Raw genomic sequence first — 19,389 nt, 5'->3', positions numbered from 1 at the left:
TTTTAAATAGTATACACAAATTAGTATGAAGCACTTTGTATTAAATTTTCAAACTATTTGAACGAGTGAAAAAATATTTACTGTAGTACATTTTACAATCACCTTAACCTAACTTTTAAAATGATAAATAATTATGTTATAGTCGGAAGGGGGAGGAATAATATAGTTTAAAAATTATTTGACTTATTAATATTTATAGACAATAGTCAATAACTAATGAAGTACCTTCCTACCAACTTAGGTAATATTTCATCTGACATACGTCTTCTAAATATATACTATTCAAATTAAAAAAAAAAAGGTGGATAAGTGGATGTCGCTCTGCTGTACAGTAGGTTACAAGTGGGTCACTGTAATGGATGGTGTTAAATTTGAATTCAATGATATAATATCATTGTATAAGAAAAACGATTCTGAGCGAAAACGGTCAGTCAGCCTATGATTTTACCAAGTATATTTGATGATATTATTGTGAATAAAGTAATTTATATATAACCTATTTACGTGGAGCCTTGTTTTAAATTTTCAATCCTTAGCCATAAAAGTTAAAAATTTATAAATTTACATAATACGACAAAATACGACAAAATCACGAAAAATAGCAAATTATTTTGAGTTGAGAATTCATAAAAATTTTTCTTTTTAAATCTAAGATTTGAAAATGTAATATAAGATTACTCATAAGTTTGTCTACCTTTATCAAAAAAAAAATGTCTAGAAGAAACTTAAATTAAATTTTTATGAGCGTCTGAAATTTATATTTTTACAACATTTGATATTTACTCGATTTCTCATGTAACAATTTTCTTATTTTATTGTAATTAAAAAACGAATGACTTAGTTTTTTTTCTATAAATATCAATAAATTTTTATTTGTTGGGTAAAAAAGCGTGAAAATTTAATATAAGGCTCCTGATATATCGTTCTAATAGCAGTTGAAAAATATTGAAAATACATAGGCACAATTTTTTTTTATAAGCATTTAAAATTCAAATTTTGACAACATTTATCAAATTTATAATTTATTAACTATTTTGTGGTTAAAAATTTATAAATTTTTAACTTTTATGGCTAAGGATTGAAAATTTAAAACAAGGCTCCACGTAAATAGGTTATATATAAATTACTTTATTCCCAATAATATCATCAAATATACTTGGTAAAATCATAGGCTGACTGACCGTTTTCGCTCAGAATCGTTTTTCTTATACAATGATATTATATCATTGAATTCAAATTTAACACCATCCATTACAGTGACCCACTTGTAACCTACTGTACAGCAGAGCGACATCCACTTATCCACCTTTTTTTTAGTTTTTTTTCTATAAATATCAATAAAATTGTATTGGGTAAAATAGCGTGGAAATTTAATGCAAGGCTCCTGATATATTGTTACAATAGCAGTTTAAAAATATTAAAAATACATAGGCACAATTTTTTTTATAAGCATTTAAAGTTCAAATATTGACAACATTTATCAAATTTATAATTTAATAATTATTTTGTAATTAAAAATCATAAAAATGTTCAACTTTTATAGCTAAAGATTGAAAATTTAAAACATGGTTCCACGTAAATAGGTTATAATATATAAATTACTTTATTCACAATAATATCATCAAATATACTTGGTAATATCATAGGCTGACTGACCTTTTTCGCTTAGAATCGTTTTTCTTATACAATGATATTATATCATTGAATTCAAATTTAACACCGTCCATTACAGTGAATCACTTGTAACCTACTGTACAGCAGAGCGACATCCACTTACCCACCTTTTTTATAGTTATTTGTTCAAATTTAGACGAAATTAGATATTTAAACGTAGAAGAATAATTTTAGTTTTATGTGATATTTTAAAATAGTTAGTCATTGGTACTTGAAACTTCTAAAGTAATTATTATTGTAATATTGTATACAAATACGATAATAATTAAATAATAATTATTCAACTTAACCGGCTACCGTATTAATAATAATTAATAACAATATAAATATAATATAAAATTTCCTAGGCTGAATAAACGTCTCCGCTCAGAATCCTTTTTCTATACAATGATATTATATCGTAGAATTCAAATTTAACACCATCCATTACAGTCACCCGTTTGTAACCTACTGTAAAGCAGAGCGACATCCACTTACCTGTTTTTATTTAACGCTTTTTTAATATGGGTACCTAGCTGTTTCTGAAAGTTAAATAGTGTATGCCTATTTATAAATAATATAATTCTCTGACATCTGATATATTTTTATAGTCTTAAAATATTACAATATAGTACTAAATATTATAACTACCAAATACCAACCCCCCCCTACACCCTCCACTACACCATACGACCCGCCCGCTAATTTTGATGGAGAAATTATAGCTACAACACACAAATTAAATTACGCATGTTGATATGAATTTTATTATTTAACCAACACTTTACAGTAGGTACCTACTCACAAACAGAAACAGTGTAAAGTGTACATATTTATATTCTTTATTTTGCTTACGAAGAAGTTCGATGTATATTATATTAATTGTTTATTTGATTTATGAATTTATTGTAGACTTTAGAATTTAGTTTAATTTAATATATTTGAAATCAATACATTTAACGATTTAACTATTTAAGAATTATTATCAAGTTTTTTTTGTAATCTAAAGAAGTTATAGGTATATCTTATTCCAATATTTCATCTGCAATCAAGTAATATAAATTAAAAGGTTTTTAGTAAGAATATAATATTGTACATTGTACATTGTACATTGTGCAGATCACAGATGTAATCTATTTAAATTCGAAAAGAGAAATTTGTAATTTAAGTTGCATGCACGTATAATAGTAGGAGGTATTTTGTTTAATGTTTATAAACGATTAAAATGTTGGACCAGGCAAAACAATATATATAATATATCTTTGATCTTTGCTTGTTCATTATAATTTATAATACAACAATAGGTGAACAAATGTATGTTTTTATATTTGGTTCTAAGAAACCTTATATACACAAATTGTTGTGGATGCCTAATACCTATGTTTATGTTATTAATTACTGTAAAGTAAATTTACGAATATTATGCTGTGTTAAATACTGAAATGTGAGTGTGTGATAAACTGATAAATGATAATATTCACTACCCAGTGATTATTGAGTGTCCATATAGAGCAGGTATATATTTCATAAAGTATTTAATAAAAAAATGTTTGACTCCCGTCCGAGTGACTTTGTAATTATACCTGATGAATATAATAGAACGATACATTGTCGATACAGCTGTACATTACCAATTTACTTCATTCATTTATTTTTATTATTTAGTACAGATTTTAAGGTGAAAAATACATTTTAATTTATCTTTGACCCCCTTACCTTCTCCTATTCTCTTATATTAACTCTAAATAAAATATAAAATATCCCTGGGTGGACACTAAATGACTTAGTATAATAATATAAATACCTGCTACCTACTTGGAAGTAGGAACATCATTCAATCACTGGTAATATCTGTAACTTGTAAGTATTGTAATCTGTTTGCTAATTACATTTTTTTTTATATTCTTTGTATTTTAGTGACTAGTGGTTATGGCCTCTTTCAACGGTAGATTGTAGGTACACCAACGCCGTACACATAATAGTATAATATATTAATATTGAATTTATTAAGTCATTGCATAATATTGATTGCCTACCTATATACTACCTTTACATTTATTTGATGTATGATTTATTAAACTCACAGATAAACGATTTATGTTATCATAATATGTGTTGATGATAATTTACTGAATAACCATTTGCGATCTATCCAGCATATTAAGAAGAATCCGTACTATTGTTTGCATTTATTTTTTATGTAATCAATTAGGCTCGTTTTGAAAAAAAGTATAAATTTATTGAAATGATTATTCTCAGAAGTACTAATAATTAGTAATTACTATTGCACAGTTTTTTAATTTACGAGTACCTGCGTACTGCCGTTGTTGAAAACATATAATGCTAATTATAGATTATATTACAATAATGTATATACGACTGGTAAGTGGTGGTAACCATGTACCTATAAGTAAGTTTCTAAGTCAAATTTCTCGTCAACATTGACTATATAGGTACGCAAATACGCAATTGCTTAAGTGATTAACAACATATAAGAATCAGCTGAGGATTCCTCAAACCGTAGAGGCGTAGACCATCCAATCATTAAACTTGTCTCCTGAGTCAGGAGCAGTGGCGTAATTTCAGTTTTTTTTAATACGGATATTTTTATGCAGGCCACACAAACTCTATCTAGAATTTAATAATTTTTCAGATCAGCCAATTTAAGAAGTGGGCCAAAACACAATAATATATGATTTTAAATAGGTACGCAGTTTTATACCTTGTGCGGTCTAAATGACAACCTGGAAAATAATAGCTAAAAGAAACGTAGAGCAAAGTCGAGATAGCATTGAGGCAGTAAATTGACTACCCGGATGATAAGTAAAAGTTCAACTCGCTTTGCAATAAACTTAAGTTTTGACCCAAAATACACAAAAACAACTCATATAAAAACTCTTTCTCTAAAAAATAATTCTTTTTGACTTAAAACAAAATCAATGCTTTGTATCAAGGATGTATATATTATATTGTTAAAATGAATCCACGTTTTCACTTAACCACTTCCAAAATAATCAAATGTCTATGAATTAAACAAGTAAATGAAGTTAAAAAATAAATATATATATATGTTAATGTTCATATAAATATTCAGTTGATGGTTTAATGATTGAGTGTCGAGATGTGGATGAGGGGTGGAGTTGACCTCCAGATTTAATACTTATCGATTCATTTATAAATATTATACCAAATTAATTAAAGATTTATTATATTTTTTTGATTCATTTATAAAATATTTATTTTATATAATGATAAAATTATTTACAAAATATAAATATTAAAACTACCTAGCTAATGCGAAGTAATGATGTTCATTAAATTTCATGAATCCGTACAAGAATTTATTACTTGTATGCCAAATAACTACCTACGTATAATTTTTATAATTTTTTTTTCAGTAATTTATACAAGGATATATTATATCAGGCTTGCATAAAAAAAATTCAAATATAGTACAATTAAGTAAAAAAAAAAAATATTGGGCACTTGCTGAAACAGTATCGATGGAACGGTCCAATGGAAAATAGAGCTTATCTGAAGCCATTTGACTTTATAATAAAAATAATTGAAAAGTTATGGTTAATACAACCATACAATGTTACAATCAAATCCAATCGTACAATCATTGTAATGTAAAATACATTTTCTGATTTGAAATAAGCAAAATAATTACAAAATAAGGAATGGAAAAATGAAATATAATATAGTATAGTTATACACCTACCTACCATTACTATACATTTCTTTATGAAAACATAATATATAAATTAATCAGTATTCAGTAAAAAAACTAACATTTTTAGGGGTTAGTATAAACTAAAAAAGTAATGTGTAAACAATTCACATAATGGTTTGAAAATCTTATAAAGTTATTATGTTTAAATGCATATTTTACCATTTATTAACTGCTGAATATACTTAAAATAACATCTTCAAAGTTAATTGCTCCGAAACACTAATATTTTATATAGATATCTAAAGTGGTTATAAATTTAAATATTCATACAATATTTATTTGCGATAACGCTGACATCAATTAAATTAAATGTTATCTATACTTAATATAAATCAAAATGAAACTAAAAAAACTAAATAATAAATTACATTACATTCATAATACTATTGCCTGTGCCCTGTTGGCATAATGTCATCTATTATTAGAATTTTAAATAATATTTTTATGTACGTATCAGTTTAATTTTAATTAGAGTAAATAAGTAGGTACACATACAGGTATTACATACCCTTGTATGAACTATTTATGAGTATCCTCGTTTTAAATTTTCAATTGAAAAAAAAATGAACATTATATTCCTTTTTATGTATATTGTATACCTAAATAATAATTTTCAAAATTTAGAATTTATGAATTTTTTCAACATTTGAACTTAATAAACTTCTTGTTAAAAATCATGTTTATGTATCTTTAATATTTCTCAACTGAATTAGTTAAAAAATTTTAATTTTAAATTTATATGAACAGCTCTAACCTACGAGTTAAAATATTTTGAAAATTGTATTACGAATAGAAAATGATAAAATAAAAATTTGGTGAAAATGTCTAGTATAATCTACGGTTATTCGTTTTTAACAACAAAAAAATAAGAAAATCGTTTGAAGAGAATTTGTTAATTTATCTTATGTCAAAACAATTTGAACTTCAAACGCTCATAAAAATTAATTCAACCTTCCACAAAACTTTTTTTTTGTTTAAGGTAGGAAAACGTATGGGCAATCTTCTATTAAATTTTAAAATATTAAATAGAAATAAAAACATTTTTTTGATGAATTTATGACTCAATATAATTTGCATATTTTCGGAACTTTGACGAGTACCAGATACTTATCAGACTCTATTTTGCTATAGAATGAACCAAAAAAGTATGCGGCTTTTGTCTATCGACCTTTTCGGAGTCCAAATAATTGGATGCAACCATTTTAATTTCATTGTAACTTACTAATGTCATAATTCATAAACATGCAGACAACTTTATTTTGAATATATATATATATATATTATAAAGTTTTAAATATTATAAGTATTTTGCAACAATAAGTGACAAGTTCTAAACAAATCTATTTAAACATTTAATTATTTATTTTTTAGCTACAATCCAATTTTTCTCACAAATTGTACCGTTCCAATGAGTTAGCAATGAAAAAAATGGTTTAAAAATTACTATTTAAGTGAGAACGCATTATTTATAAAAAAACAAAATTACTGAAAAATTCAAAAATCTATAGTTGATTTATTAAAAATTATGATACTTTACATTTATGGGTATACACGACGTGTTTAGTTATAAGTTATTATAAGGCTAGATCCGGCTATTATCAGGCTAGAAGTATCGCCGGACACCGTAAAGGCGTAAACTATCAAGTTATTCAATAATAAAAATTCTGTTGTTCACAAAAACAAATTGTTTTTTTTTTTGTACTAACGGATACATTTTTGTTTTTATTTTGTCACGGTGTAGAACCTCACACATAATAAAAGGCCCTTTTCAGAGTCGCCACACTCACGATTGGTCCATAAAAGTAATTTAATCGAGCGCAAACGACATAGATCATGTAGGGACTTGAGACTTGAGGCACAGATATATAGAGTGTGATTCTACTAAAGTATATGGGAATATACCTATGTAATGTCATACAGAGAAAGCACCCGCGGTCCCGACTCCCGAGGTGCACGCGCGTGGATAGAGTAACGGACGGAACGCAAACAACCGACAAGCGAAAAGGTAGTACGACCAGAGGGCCAGAGGGGTTTATTATACGGGTGCATTCTGGTCGTATTACTCACCCACATATTAAACGAATGCATATACGCACCGAATATTTCCCTAAGTCATGGAACTATGGAAGCACGTAATCATCATCACCATCCCCAAGCCCGGGCAAGGATCACCGCCACCCAGTTAACTACATCCTATCGCGCTGCTATTCACACTTTCAAAAGTTACAAAATATAAAATAAAATATAATCAAATGTATATTATTTTTATCCTAACCAAAACAAAGTATAATGGTCAAATATTATATTAAATCAATAACCATTACATTTTGGTTTTGTTTTTTATTCTAAAGCAGAATAGCAGAATTATTCTTTACAAATTTTAATGTACAACAACTTACTATCAGATACATTTTACGGTTTGAAATTGGGGTTACCTCTTACAACTTCATTTTTACATGAACTTAAAATGTTTTTACAATAATACATTATTAAAATGAAAATATTTGTCTATATTGATTATTTTATTTTAATTATCCATCATATTTACCACAAAAATGTAGTTATTTTTAAAATCACAATCTGAAATGTTTACTTTTAAAATAATTACTGTCTGGATGTATAATAAATGCTATATACCAATAATATTAAGAAGCTAAAAACTAAATCCCGCGATGAAGTACAATACTATTATACTACTATACTATACAATACTACCTTATAATATGACGACTATATTATAATAAGTATCATACTATTATACATTAACATAGGTGAAATTACGGGACAGGCCATGGCCTGACCTAATATTGACTGGATAACAAACTCACTTAATAGAATTTTAAATTAAAATTAAAAACTTATTTTGTAATTAGATTTTTTTTCATATTTTTCATTTGGCCTTTCTTAATAAAATTATTTAGTTTCCCTTAAGTGTAGGTACATTAATATTTAATACTATTTAGCTATGTAGAGGTAATAATCGATCAAAAACGATATGATTAGATAATATTGTATTTGATTGGTCGTTAAATACATATGGGTACCTACGTATACAATTTATGTGGAATATTTTTATAGACATAAAATTTGTTTAGAGGTCAAATTGGTACTGAAAGGCATTGTTAACTTTTGATTGATTATAGGCGTAATCACCCATATAAACACGAATACTATATAGGGTGTTTCTTAACAGTGAATTATTTTTATAGAATATACATTTTGGAAAATTTTGTTTTTGAAAAATGTAAGTATTATGCAATTGTAACATTTTATATTGCCACTTATTTGTTTACCATTTTTTTTGTTGATAACAAATTTTAATTTTTTAAATAACACCAAAAACCTATAAGTATTTTTAATTTGATAAACAAAATTAAAAAAACGTTTTAAAAAAAAAAGTTGACTTAAAAGCATGAAAATTTGGGCGATCATTTAAAAATTACAAATCTATATCAGACTAACCAACAAAATAAATATTGTTAAAAAACGAAGGGCCAGATAATTTAATTTATTCAAATGTTGAATTTAAAAAAATAAAAGAAGACTCATTGAAATATTAAGTGTTTTCTGCTTGTAAAAAGAATCGCCTTGTGGCTTGTATCGACATACCTATTATTATTTTGTGATTATATTATTATAATATTTACCAACATATTATGATGGTTTTAAAATTAATTTATCCGACAGTTTGGCGTAGAGGTATAAACGGGCTAAAGTTCAACGGGCCTGTCTTATCTGTACCGAAACCGTACATGATGTACCTATACAGAATGGTATACAGTATGCATACTATATTTATATTCATTGCGTCAGTGTCTCGTTAATAATACACTAGTAAGTAGGTATGATAATATTATATTGTACTTAATAATATATATAAAGATTTAACTGCTAATTACTGATCGTATACCGTCGACCGGATCGGAACCGAGCGGTCGAGTCAGTTCGTTTTTGTCGTTTTCATTCGATCAGACCATACCTACACCTTATCGATAACTATAAGTACTCGAAAATTACGGTTTAAAAAGAATCATCCGTTTTCACGATATAAATATATAACATAATTTATAGTTGGCATGTATACGAATTTGTCTTCAGTGGCACGTTTTTTTTTCGGACGTTAAATAAAATATAAAATAATTATATTGGAGAAAATAGGTAGCGACGAATAATGACCGCTGCGGCTAAGACCTGCACCATGGACGCCATCAACAAGGGCGTACATCTATCCGGTGCCATGCTCTTCACTTATTCACTATACTATTATTACACCTATGTCAACATACCAGCCCACCTCAACCCCTTGGATGAAGCCTTCGGCGGGAAATTCAAATATCTAACCTTCTGCAATATGGTAAGTATAATACCTTTTATATTATACACGTCGTTAAATTGTTTTTTTTATCATTCTTTAAGTTAGATTCTTTTCCAAACTCGTTTTCAGCGCCGTACTGCCGTAAATATTAAGTCCAGCTGAATACAAATATTACAATGCTTTGTAATTTTAATAAATGTTAAATACTTGTATACTGTATTAGTCTCTGGTTCATGCAGAACACTGTGAATTTCAAAATAAATTTTCCAGAATATTCTGAATTCTGATGGAACTCACAGCTGCAATGATTTAGCCTCCGCTTAAAAACTTTTTGCTATATATATAGGCGTCTTTATTTTCGTTTATTTCTCTGCTATTGGTACTTTTGGCTATGTAAATATATGGTATTTTACACCCTTGTAAACTTAGCAATGGAAGAGCAGCAGTCAACATTTAATATAAATTCGTTAGAAATAATTTAGATTGTTAGACAACTTTCAAAGTTCATAAGACTTTATTTTCGAGTATAAACATTTGTTAGCTTTTGCATACCTATCTTCACAGTAGAATTTTTTTGGAATCAAACCATGCTCGTATCATTGTTCTGGATAAATTTTTTTTGTTTGTGATTCAGAAAGGATAATAATTACAATAATAATATATTTAAGTTTAAAGTTTGAATTTTAAATTGTGTATTAAGTTAGTTAAAAATATGATATATTCCAAATTATAATTTGAATCTTATCTTAGGTAATTCATACAATTTTTATTTTCTATCACTATGCGAACACCTGCAGACCGGAATGTTAAATATCAGTACAAAAAAAACTTGCTTGGTGTTTTAAACTTTAAATTTGAATGAAACATTAATTGTATTCTAATATTATTAGTGAAATTTGACGCCCAAACTACAAAGTGTAATTTAAATGTAATTTTAGATATTATAAACTTTTATAAACTTATCAAAAATTATTTAATCATTATATTGTCTTATTGTTGTTTGATATATGTAACGGTTTTAAACTTTTAACTGAACATAACTTCTAATTATTCCTTTCTAACAATATTTTGTACTAATAAGTATATCAGTATATGTATTAGAATAACGTGATGACAGAAGCGAAAAAGTAATAAAATATTCAATCGTCTTGAATAAAGTCGAAGAAACCATTTGAACGTTGGTTCCAGCAAAAAAAATTCTTTTACACTTTTTGCTGCTAATTACGTGATGATAACAATAGGTAAAAGTTTAAAATTGTCTAGTGATTAAAATAAAATTTAACAAACTTTGAAAGTTATTCAACAATCTCTAAAAACGTATTGCTTAGGTACTAGTAATTTTGTTAGATTTATTTAAATGTTGACATATTGTCTTGCGCTGTTAAGTTTACGAGGCCACGAGGGTGTATTTGATTTTGACATCAACATGAATTTGCAGCTAAGTAAAGTATAACGTAATTATTTATAGACAATAGTTGAAACCTGAAACAGGAGTGGGGGCTGAAAAGGTGTTAAGGCGTTAAGCTTAGGTAATTAGATTAGGTACTAATAATACTCGCTGGAATAATATATTGTATTTTGTAAGGCTTCTCAAATCATGGCTTGTAAGCGTTTAAAATTTCTGAGGAGTTGTACCATTTCAAAAATGTGTTCGGGATTATTGTTTTTCTTTCGGCAATTGGGTATTCAATATAAGGTTAAACAAATTTAGCATAAGTATTTGATTGGTTTGGAAATGAATAAAAATTAAAAACAATTGTAAATTATTAAACACCTCTTTTTAAAAACAATTATTAATTATTTTTAATTTAAACAATGCAGCTCAGATTCGTTTATTGACATGTAATAATTTATTATTGCTCATTAAAATTCAAAGAAATTAACCCTAATGCCCTACGATGATTCACTGTATTCAGCTATCCTATATTACATTTTTTTAACCTTTATACATAAAACAATATTAAATGCTCTAAATTTGGTCAAAATGGAATTTCTACTATAGTTATATATAGAATACACTAGTTTGTACTTCTTGGACTATATACCAAGAAATTAGAATCAACCTAATGTCTCAATGAGTAACAGCACTACAACAGTGATTGTTTTTTTTCACAGGTCATCCAAACGGTTTTTTACCTATACGCAGTGTTCGTCGATCACATCGCCGTACGCACTTGTTCTGCTGTCACATCAGAGTCGTTGAAAAGGAGCAAACACAATTTTTTCACAATTTTTGCATTTCCACTGTCGATGGTAATATGCAGTTTTATTTATAAATTACAATACAAATAAATCAATACTTGAGTTAAAAGTCCGAATATATATATTATATATAAGTAAAAACTGGAGAATTCACTGCTGTATAATAGGTTTTGAGTAGGTCACTTATTTGAAATGTGTTCAGTTTGAATTAAATGATACATCATGGTATATTATTTGAAAAACAATTTTAACCCGGTATTAGAGTTCTGCACGGTCCGCTTTCTTATAGACCGGACCGGACTGATAATTTTTAACAGAGACCAGGACCGGACCAGGCCGATAAAATAAAAATGAAGCCAGACCAAACGATTATTTTATTATGATAATGATTTTTATTTTTCAACGTACCTAATAAAATTATATTATTAAATCAACGTTCAAAATGCAGATCACTATAGATCGGACAATATATACCTAATATAAATTTAAAGGTGGACTGGACTGGACCATTTTTTTTAAAGATCGAACCGGACTGGACCATTTTTTTTGACGAAGAGACCGAACCGGACCGAACCGCATTAAATTATAATACACAAAGACCGAAAAAAACCGGACCATGGTCCGGTCCGGACTAGTCTAGACCAGACCGTGCAGAGCTCTACCAGGTATACACATACCTACGTATAATTCATAAATAATTTTTACATTCACTATACCTATATGAGAAGAATCATGTTTCAAACAATACTTTATCACTAATGACTAACTGGACACTAAAACAAACAATTTAAAAAGGAAAATATTTTACGTCCCTCCCCCCTGACAAATTCCTGCGGACGCCCTTACTCATAAAGCATTCCAGTAATTTACAATTTAAATTATTGGAGCTAATTATACATATTTCTTGTCATTACATCCACGCAACTTTAACTACTTCCTCAGTCTTCTCTCACAATATTTAAGATTTAACTATCAGTAATTGTGCCAATATGTTTATGACAAGCAGTGATAAAACATAATATATAACTGATTTTATATTGACTATAAATAAATTGTATTTTATAATAATACAATATATTAAATATTTATAATATATTAATATACTTGGTAGTTTATACAGAAGTATTTTATTTTATAATTTATTAACAGTATAAATGTATTATTATTATACCTTTTAAAAATTTATAAATATAATACTATATATACTTACATAATATTATGTATTATCACACAATAATAAGCGAATTTAAAATTTTGAATTTTGAAAATGCATTCTAAATTACATTGGTGATTATTGTTTTACAGTTTATTGCAGTAAGCTTTTGGCCAATGTGGTTTGCTGACAAATCTTTAGTTATGCCTATGCACTATGATCTATACTTTCCGTCTTGGCTGAATCATGTAACACATGCCCATATTTTTATATTTGCAATATTGGAAATGATCACGACTTACAGAGAATATCCATCCAGGATTACAGGATTATCTGTTTTTATTACTTTTAAACTTTGTTATTTGATTTGGTAAGTACTATTAGGATGTTTTATAGTAAGTTATATGAATATTAAACGCCTGCTATCCATTTAAATTTAGATTATTTGACAAATTAATAATTTTAACATGACTATACAAGCGTTATCAAGGTAAAACAAGTCACTAAATAAGTTTTTTAATAAATTAAAAACGGTCAATGATTATTAACAATTATAAGTTGTAAATTTACTGAAGAGGTGCTTGTTAATCTAGTGCCCTTTATGCAATAATTTTTAAATATTTTAATGTTTTGATAGTTTTAAACTTAAAAACGTATAACTAATTGAAGTTAGCAAGTACCTATACATAATAAATACAAAAAATAAATATTTTTAAAAATACCTAGCTCAAAGTTAATAGAGCGTGATTAGTAATGCATAAACGAATCAAAATTCGAAAAAAAGTTTGCATGCATTAACTTATTTTTGGTTTTAGATATTTTATAATTTGAAAAGTTTTTATTGTGATTTAATTATAAATTATAATAAATTAACATTATAAAAACCTAATATCATATTTACAATAATACAATTTCAATTTAGTTAGTCAGTGGTCTAAAACTCAATTACTAACGGGTCAAATTATATTTAAAGTCAAAAGTTCACGGTAAAACATTTCAAAATGTTTGAAGAAATACCTAAGTGTTTATATTGCGGGCCACAGTTTGAGACCACTGATCTTTATAATATTATTATTTTTTTTTTTAATGGTATTGAAATAGGCAAATAAATCCTGCATAATTACCACAAAAATAGCTGCAGCAAATCATGGTTTTATATATTTATATAATTATATCTGTGGTGATTATGAAATATTGGTTCGATATAATATTACTATATGTTATCTATTTGATATTCTATATCGTCTCAACCCTCAACAATTTTATAAAGAAAAATGAAATTGTTTGGTTAAAATATTTAAATTCTATAATCAATACATTTACAACTAAAAATTATGATTATGATAACTCTACGTCTCTACAGATGATGCCATGGTACTCCACGTGCGCACGTCAATATATAGATACCTACTGGAAAGGCCTACATAGGCGTAGAGCACTATATAAATCTACGAATGAAGTATTGGCGCACATATAAATAGCCTCAAATTAAGGCGGATTATTAATGTACCTATATAAAAAAATTATATTAGTTCGAACGAATTTAATATTTAAACATAAACTCTTTAAACCTAGGCAAACTTTTTTTCTATAACAAATGTCCATTAGGTATTTAGAGTTACCCAAGGTGGATTGGGTATATATCAAATATCAATCCACCTTGTGTCCTTGTAGCCTGTAGGTACCTATTTATTAGTATAGATATTAAGTATAACTATATTTTATTATTTAGTGCCAGTCTAAATAATATAGTATAATTATTAATTAAAGTCATATTATTGAATATATAGGTATTATAAACATTCAAATTTAAAACATTTAATACGTTTATTAATGTTATATTTATATCAGCCAAATAGTTGCTTAGGAAAATTCGAAAATAGAACATTGGAAGATTTCATTTGGAAAGTAGGGATCTAAAAAATAGTGAGGCATAACTATTGTACCTACCTACCTATGGCATATATTATGTAAATATGAGAGATGGAAAAGTGGTGAAAGCCAATATATATCCTATACACCTAAAATAAATAGAAATTATGGGAAAACAATAACTAGCTACCTTTATAAATATAACTGATCATTAGAATAATAATAAAGTAGGATGAATTATATACATAAACATTTTGAAGAAGTCAAAAACTGTAAACAATAAATTATTTAACAATGGCTTTAAATTATACAATTAATTTTTGATTGAATTGACATGCCCTTTATCTTTTGAATTTGGCTAAATAATTATTGATTGTAGTTGTTATTACTATTTGTTCACTAGCTGTCCGACCAGGCGTAGCCTGTGCCAAAAATTCGTTATTTTATAAATATAATTGTAAAAAATGTATATGACATATTTCTACTAACTATTATATTAACATAATATTATGTAATCAATGACACGTTAAATAAACAAAAATAAATGTTTATGAGCTGAAAAAAAATCCTGTGAGCTACCCTTTAGCTACCTATAGGGGTTGATAAAATAAGTTATAAACACCCTCCAAGGCTAAAAATCTCAAGGAATCTATTGATATAACTTTTATTGGAAACGGTCCAATAGTTTTTGAGTCTATTAACTTCAGATAAGCCAACATCCATTTTTAGCTGTTTAACCTAATTTTGCCGGTGAAAAAATGAAAGCATAAAATATAGCATGTGTATATAGGTGTATCTTGGGTTTAGTGTACCTACCTCAATTCACGAGAAAATCAGCGTTGGTGTACTTCGATCTTGGTATTAATCGAATGTGATTCAAACTTCTCTCTAAGCTTCCCTGACATCTCTAAGAACAATTTTGAATTTTCACAAAATCAATCAAATAGTTTTTGATTATATAAACTACAAACATACATTCAAGTATTCAACTCCCGTATTTGTTTTAAGATAGACATAATTTCTTTATTGGGGGCCATAAACACGATGATTATGCATGCTTTTACTTTTACCTCATCTGCCCGAGTAACCAATGGCAACAACAATGTTTATTTATAAACAAGAGAAATTTTCGATTTTCATAGTAAATCTCAAAATATTTGTGTGAGTACCTACTTCTTTAAAATGCGAATTTCGGAAAATCCTTTCTTGATGCACCTCTACGTGATGGTACAAAGGTACCATGGCACATGCATATTTAAGTATCTTTAGTTTCTTAATCCTAACCTTAAGTCTCCAGCTATAATAGTTTAGGCTCTACTTTGATCAACCAGTCAATCAGCCAAAAAAGCAATTTTTTCCAATAAATTTCAGTGCAACTTGTACACTTTTTATTTCCATAAACGCACCTTATTCGGGCTACAACAAACATTACAAAGAAAATGATCCTTATCGGTCCAGCCGTTCTCAATTGATTCGATTACCAACGAATAGCATTTAATTTTTATTTATATAGATAATTTTTACAGATTTTTCTTAAAATTGTAATTTAAATGATTTAACTATTTAAGTATTTAACGTATCTATTTATTTAACATATGATTTTTCAATTAATATTTTTAGTATTAACCCATAATGGTAAAACAAATCAAACATCTTCCGATCTAGATCCTTCATATCCCTTCTTTAGAATTGTCTAATAATAATATAGTATAATATATAGTTTAAAATTTTCAATATTTAGATATTCCATAATATTTTAAAATTAATAGGTAATGAAATGAAATTAATTAATATTTGACTATCTATGATGAATTGTGTTATTAACATTTTGAGAATTAAAAACTTAATATAGGTCACTATACTATTATAGACTTTTAAATTGACTTAATGGATGATTATTATAGTTATAATTAGGTAGGTACTAGAAGGGTAAAGTTATCGCATTAAAAAACACATTCAATTGATCACATTATTGTATTAATATATATAAATAATTGCACTTATACATTTTTAAATTGCATTGAAAACATTTTTAAAAAATAATATAATAATTGATACTATAAATAAAATGTAATCATTGATTTCATTACTGCATTGCTCACCAAATGATTTTTTAAGTTATCAATGTTGATGGACCGTCTGTTATCGACAATAAATTCTTATACCTATGTCCTGAATCTTCTTTCAACATTGGTGGTTATAAATTGTAATTGGCGCGTATTTGAAATTTGGACGTAGGCCAGATCATTGCTATATACCTACTTAAATTATCTAGCAATCACTTTATTGTCTCATTACTCATTTAAAAATTTGGGAATCAGAAATGTATCAACAAATGTATAGGTATAAATGTGTATTGCTGAGTTTATTTGATTTTTATTTTACATATCGAGTTAAATGTTTTTAAAACTATACTAAAATATTGCACTAAAATAAAAAATCACAAAAATATCATATTACTGCAATAAAAAAAATTGTATCTAAATGAACAGTTTTACGAAAAGTGTTTTAGTTCACTTAGGACTTGAGAATGAATATAGATAACTTATAAGTATCTAAAAAAATATATAAATGCAATAACTTCACTGCCCTTATACCATAGGCGTAATTCTATAGGCTTTTAGATTAGGGAAAGGGCCAGAATGAAAGAATGCCAGAATTTCTGTTATTCTTTTGATAGACGATAGTCAAATATAAGGTACCTACGGAGCTGGTAAAATGAAAATAATATAATATTATGCTAAAGTACCTAGTAAAGTGGAAGGTGACGAGAAATCACATATTATAATCATTATATTAAACATATTATAATAGATATTTTGAAAATTGTATAACAAAAATAAAGATAACTATATGTCTATATATATGTTATGTACAGTGTATATATATATTTACCCAAAAATATATGAGTGGGTTTCAAATAATTCTTGGAGGGTTAGCTTTAGTCCACTTAAGCAACGTATTTACGTATTTGATGATGTATACTGGTGTTTACTAATCATAATCAAATTAAAATATTAAATATCATAAATGTACATAATAATGAATAATAAAACATATTTACAGGATTAACTATGTATTTTACAAGAGTGGCATGTGGGTTTACCCCATTCTTGCAAAACTGAATTTGCCATTGCGAGTGATTTTCTTCACGGGAACTTTTTTATATGCTCCATTTACCTATCTAGTTGGTGAATATTTGAATAATACCTACTGGGGTGTTCGTCCTTCAAATGTAAGTTTATGTCAAAATTATATAATTTGATTCTATGACTATAATATAGTGTACAAAAATATTAATTTTTAGTAGGTACTTACCTACATAGCCATCTAGGTTAATACGAATAATTACTGATATTTGATATTCGGATATTCCTATATGGCTATATATCATTACAGTCTTACTATCCGGATATATTAATACTTATATAATATCCATTTATGATTATTGTATTTATGTATATTTTTTGTTACAGAAATCAAATACTTTAAAGAAAGAATAAAACATTAATATGACATTATACTCAACATTGTACCTATGTGTTTAATGTTGCACCAAAATGTCCAGATTTATACCTATAAATCGTATGTATGCGTTATTTTTGATTTGTATAAAATATATCAAAATATGATCTATTAGTATAAGTAGGTATACTACCTATTAATCATAATATTATATGTATGCACTAAATGTCTACAAATAACACAATAAACTATATTATATAACGTGTTATGGAAGTATTAACTTTTGTCAATTATGTTACGTACCTATATCTGTACGTATTGTATACCAACTTGGTAATATTTATGGTATAATATTAATTAATTGTTTTGGGCTCTATAATTGCCAATTGGATACCAAACGATGAGTGGCAGCTCGCAGCTATGGCCTATGAATGAGAATGACACTACTGCACTATAAATTGTAATACAATATTATGTAGAAATGGTAAGTACCTAACAGCTACCTGGCACCTACCTGATATACCTATAGTGGTATCACCAATGTCAGTAATGCGCGTAATTGTCATAATTGGTTTCACGACCATATTATGCAAAATCTCAAACGTAGATATACCTGTAATTTTTTTTTTTCCACTGTCTGTTAGTGTAAAAATGAATATTACCTACTGCCCTACTCAATACGTTTTTTTTTAACATTTATTAAACTAAAAAAATGTGTTGGAAAATTTAAACCGAAGGGTACAACAACAAACATGAGTTCGGGGAAGTACTCATTGGCTATTATCTATACATTATAATATGTTGGTAATATTATATACTAAATTAAAATTATAATATTTTGTTAATAGTTAGTATTAACGAGTTTACCAACTACTCATTAGGTATTCTCTATATAGAAAATACAGTACCTACTTATATTCTATATAATATGTTAAAGACTATCGAGTATCGAAACCACGTAGGCAATAAAATAACCTTCGATTTCGAATTACC

General features: G+C 27.1%; 1 protein-coding gene across 1 annotated transcript; it reads left to right on the top strand.

Moving 5' to 3' along the window:
* The first annotated feature begins 9,210 nt into the window (after positions 1–9,210).
* LOC132946457 (androgen-induced gene 1 protein-like) lies at positions 9,211–18,664 on the top strand. The gene is made up of 5 exons (XM_061016465.1): positions 9,211–9,743; positions 11,820–11,957; positions 13,212–13,429; positions 17,998–18,166; positions 18,408–18,664. The coding sequence occupies exons 1-5, from the start codon at positions 9,561–9,563 to the stop codon at positions 18,432–18,434; spliced, it is 735 nt and encodes a 244-aa protein (XP_060872448.1). The 5' UTR covers positions 9,211–9,560; the 3' UTR covers positions 18,435–18,664.
* The last annotated feature ends 725 nt before the right edge of the window (positions 18,665–19,389 follow it).

Source organism: Metopolophium dirhodum, chromosome 6, assembly GCF_019925205.1.
Source record: "Metopolophium dirhodum isolate CAU chromosome 6, ASM1992520v1, whole genome shotgun sequence".
NCBI classification, from domain to species: Eukaryota; Metazoa; Arthropoda; class Insecta; order Hemiptera; family Aphididae; genus Metopolophium; species Metopolophium dirhodum.
Note: the sequence above shows the minus strand (reverse complement) of the source record. Positions and strands in the feature narration are given on the sequence as shown.

Excerpts from the sequence above, each read along its gene's own strand:
- LOC132946457 (XM_061016465.1), top strand. The coding sequence starts at position 9,561 with ATGACCGCTGCGGCTAAGACCTGCACCATGGACGCCATCAACAAGGGC. Across the intron at positions 9,744-11,819 it reads ATCTAACCTTCTGCAATATG|GTCATCCAAACGGTTTTTTA; the intron begins GTAAGTATAATA and ends TTTTTTTCACAG. Across the intron at positions 18,167-18,407 it reads GGGGTGTTCGTCCTTCAAAT|AAATCAAATACTTTAAAGAA; the intron begins GTAAGTTTATGT and ends TTTTTGTTACAG.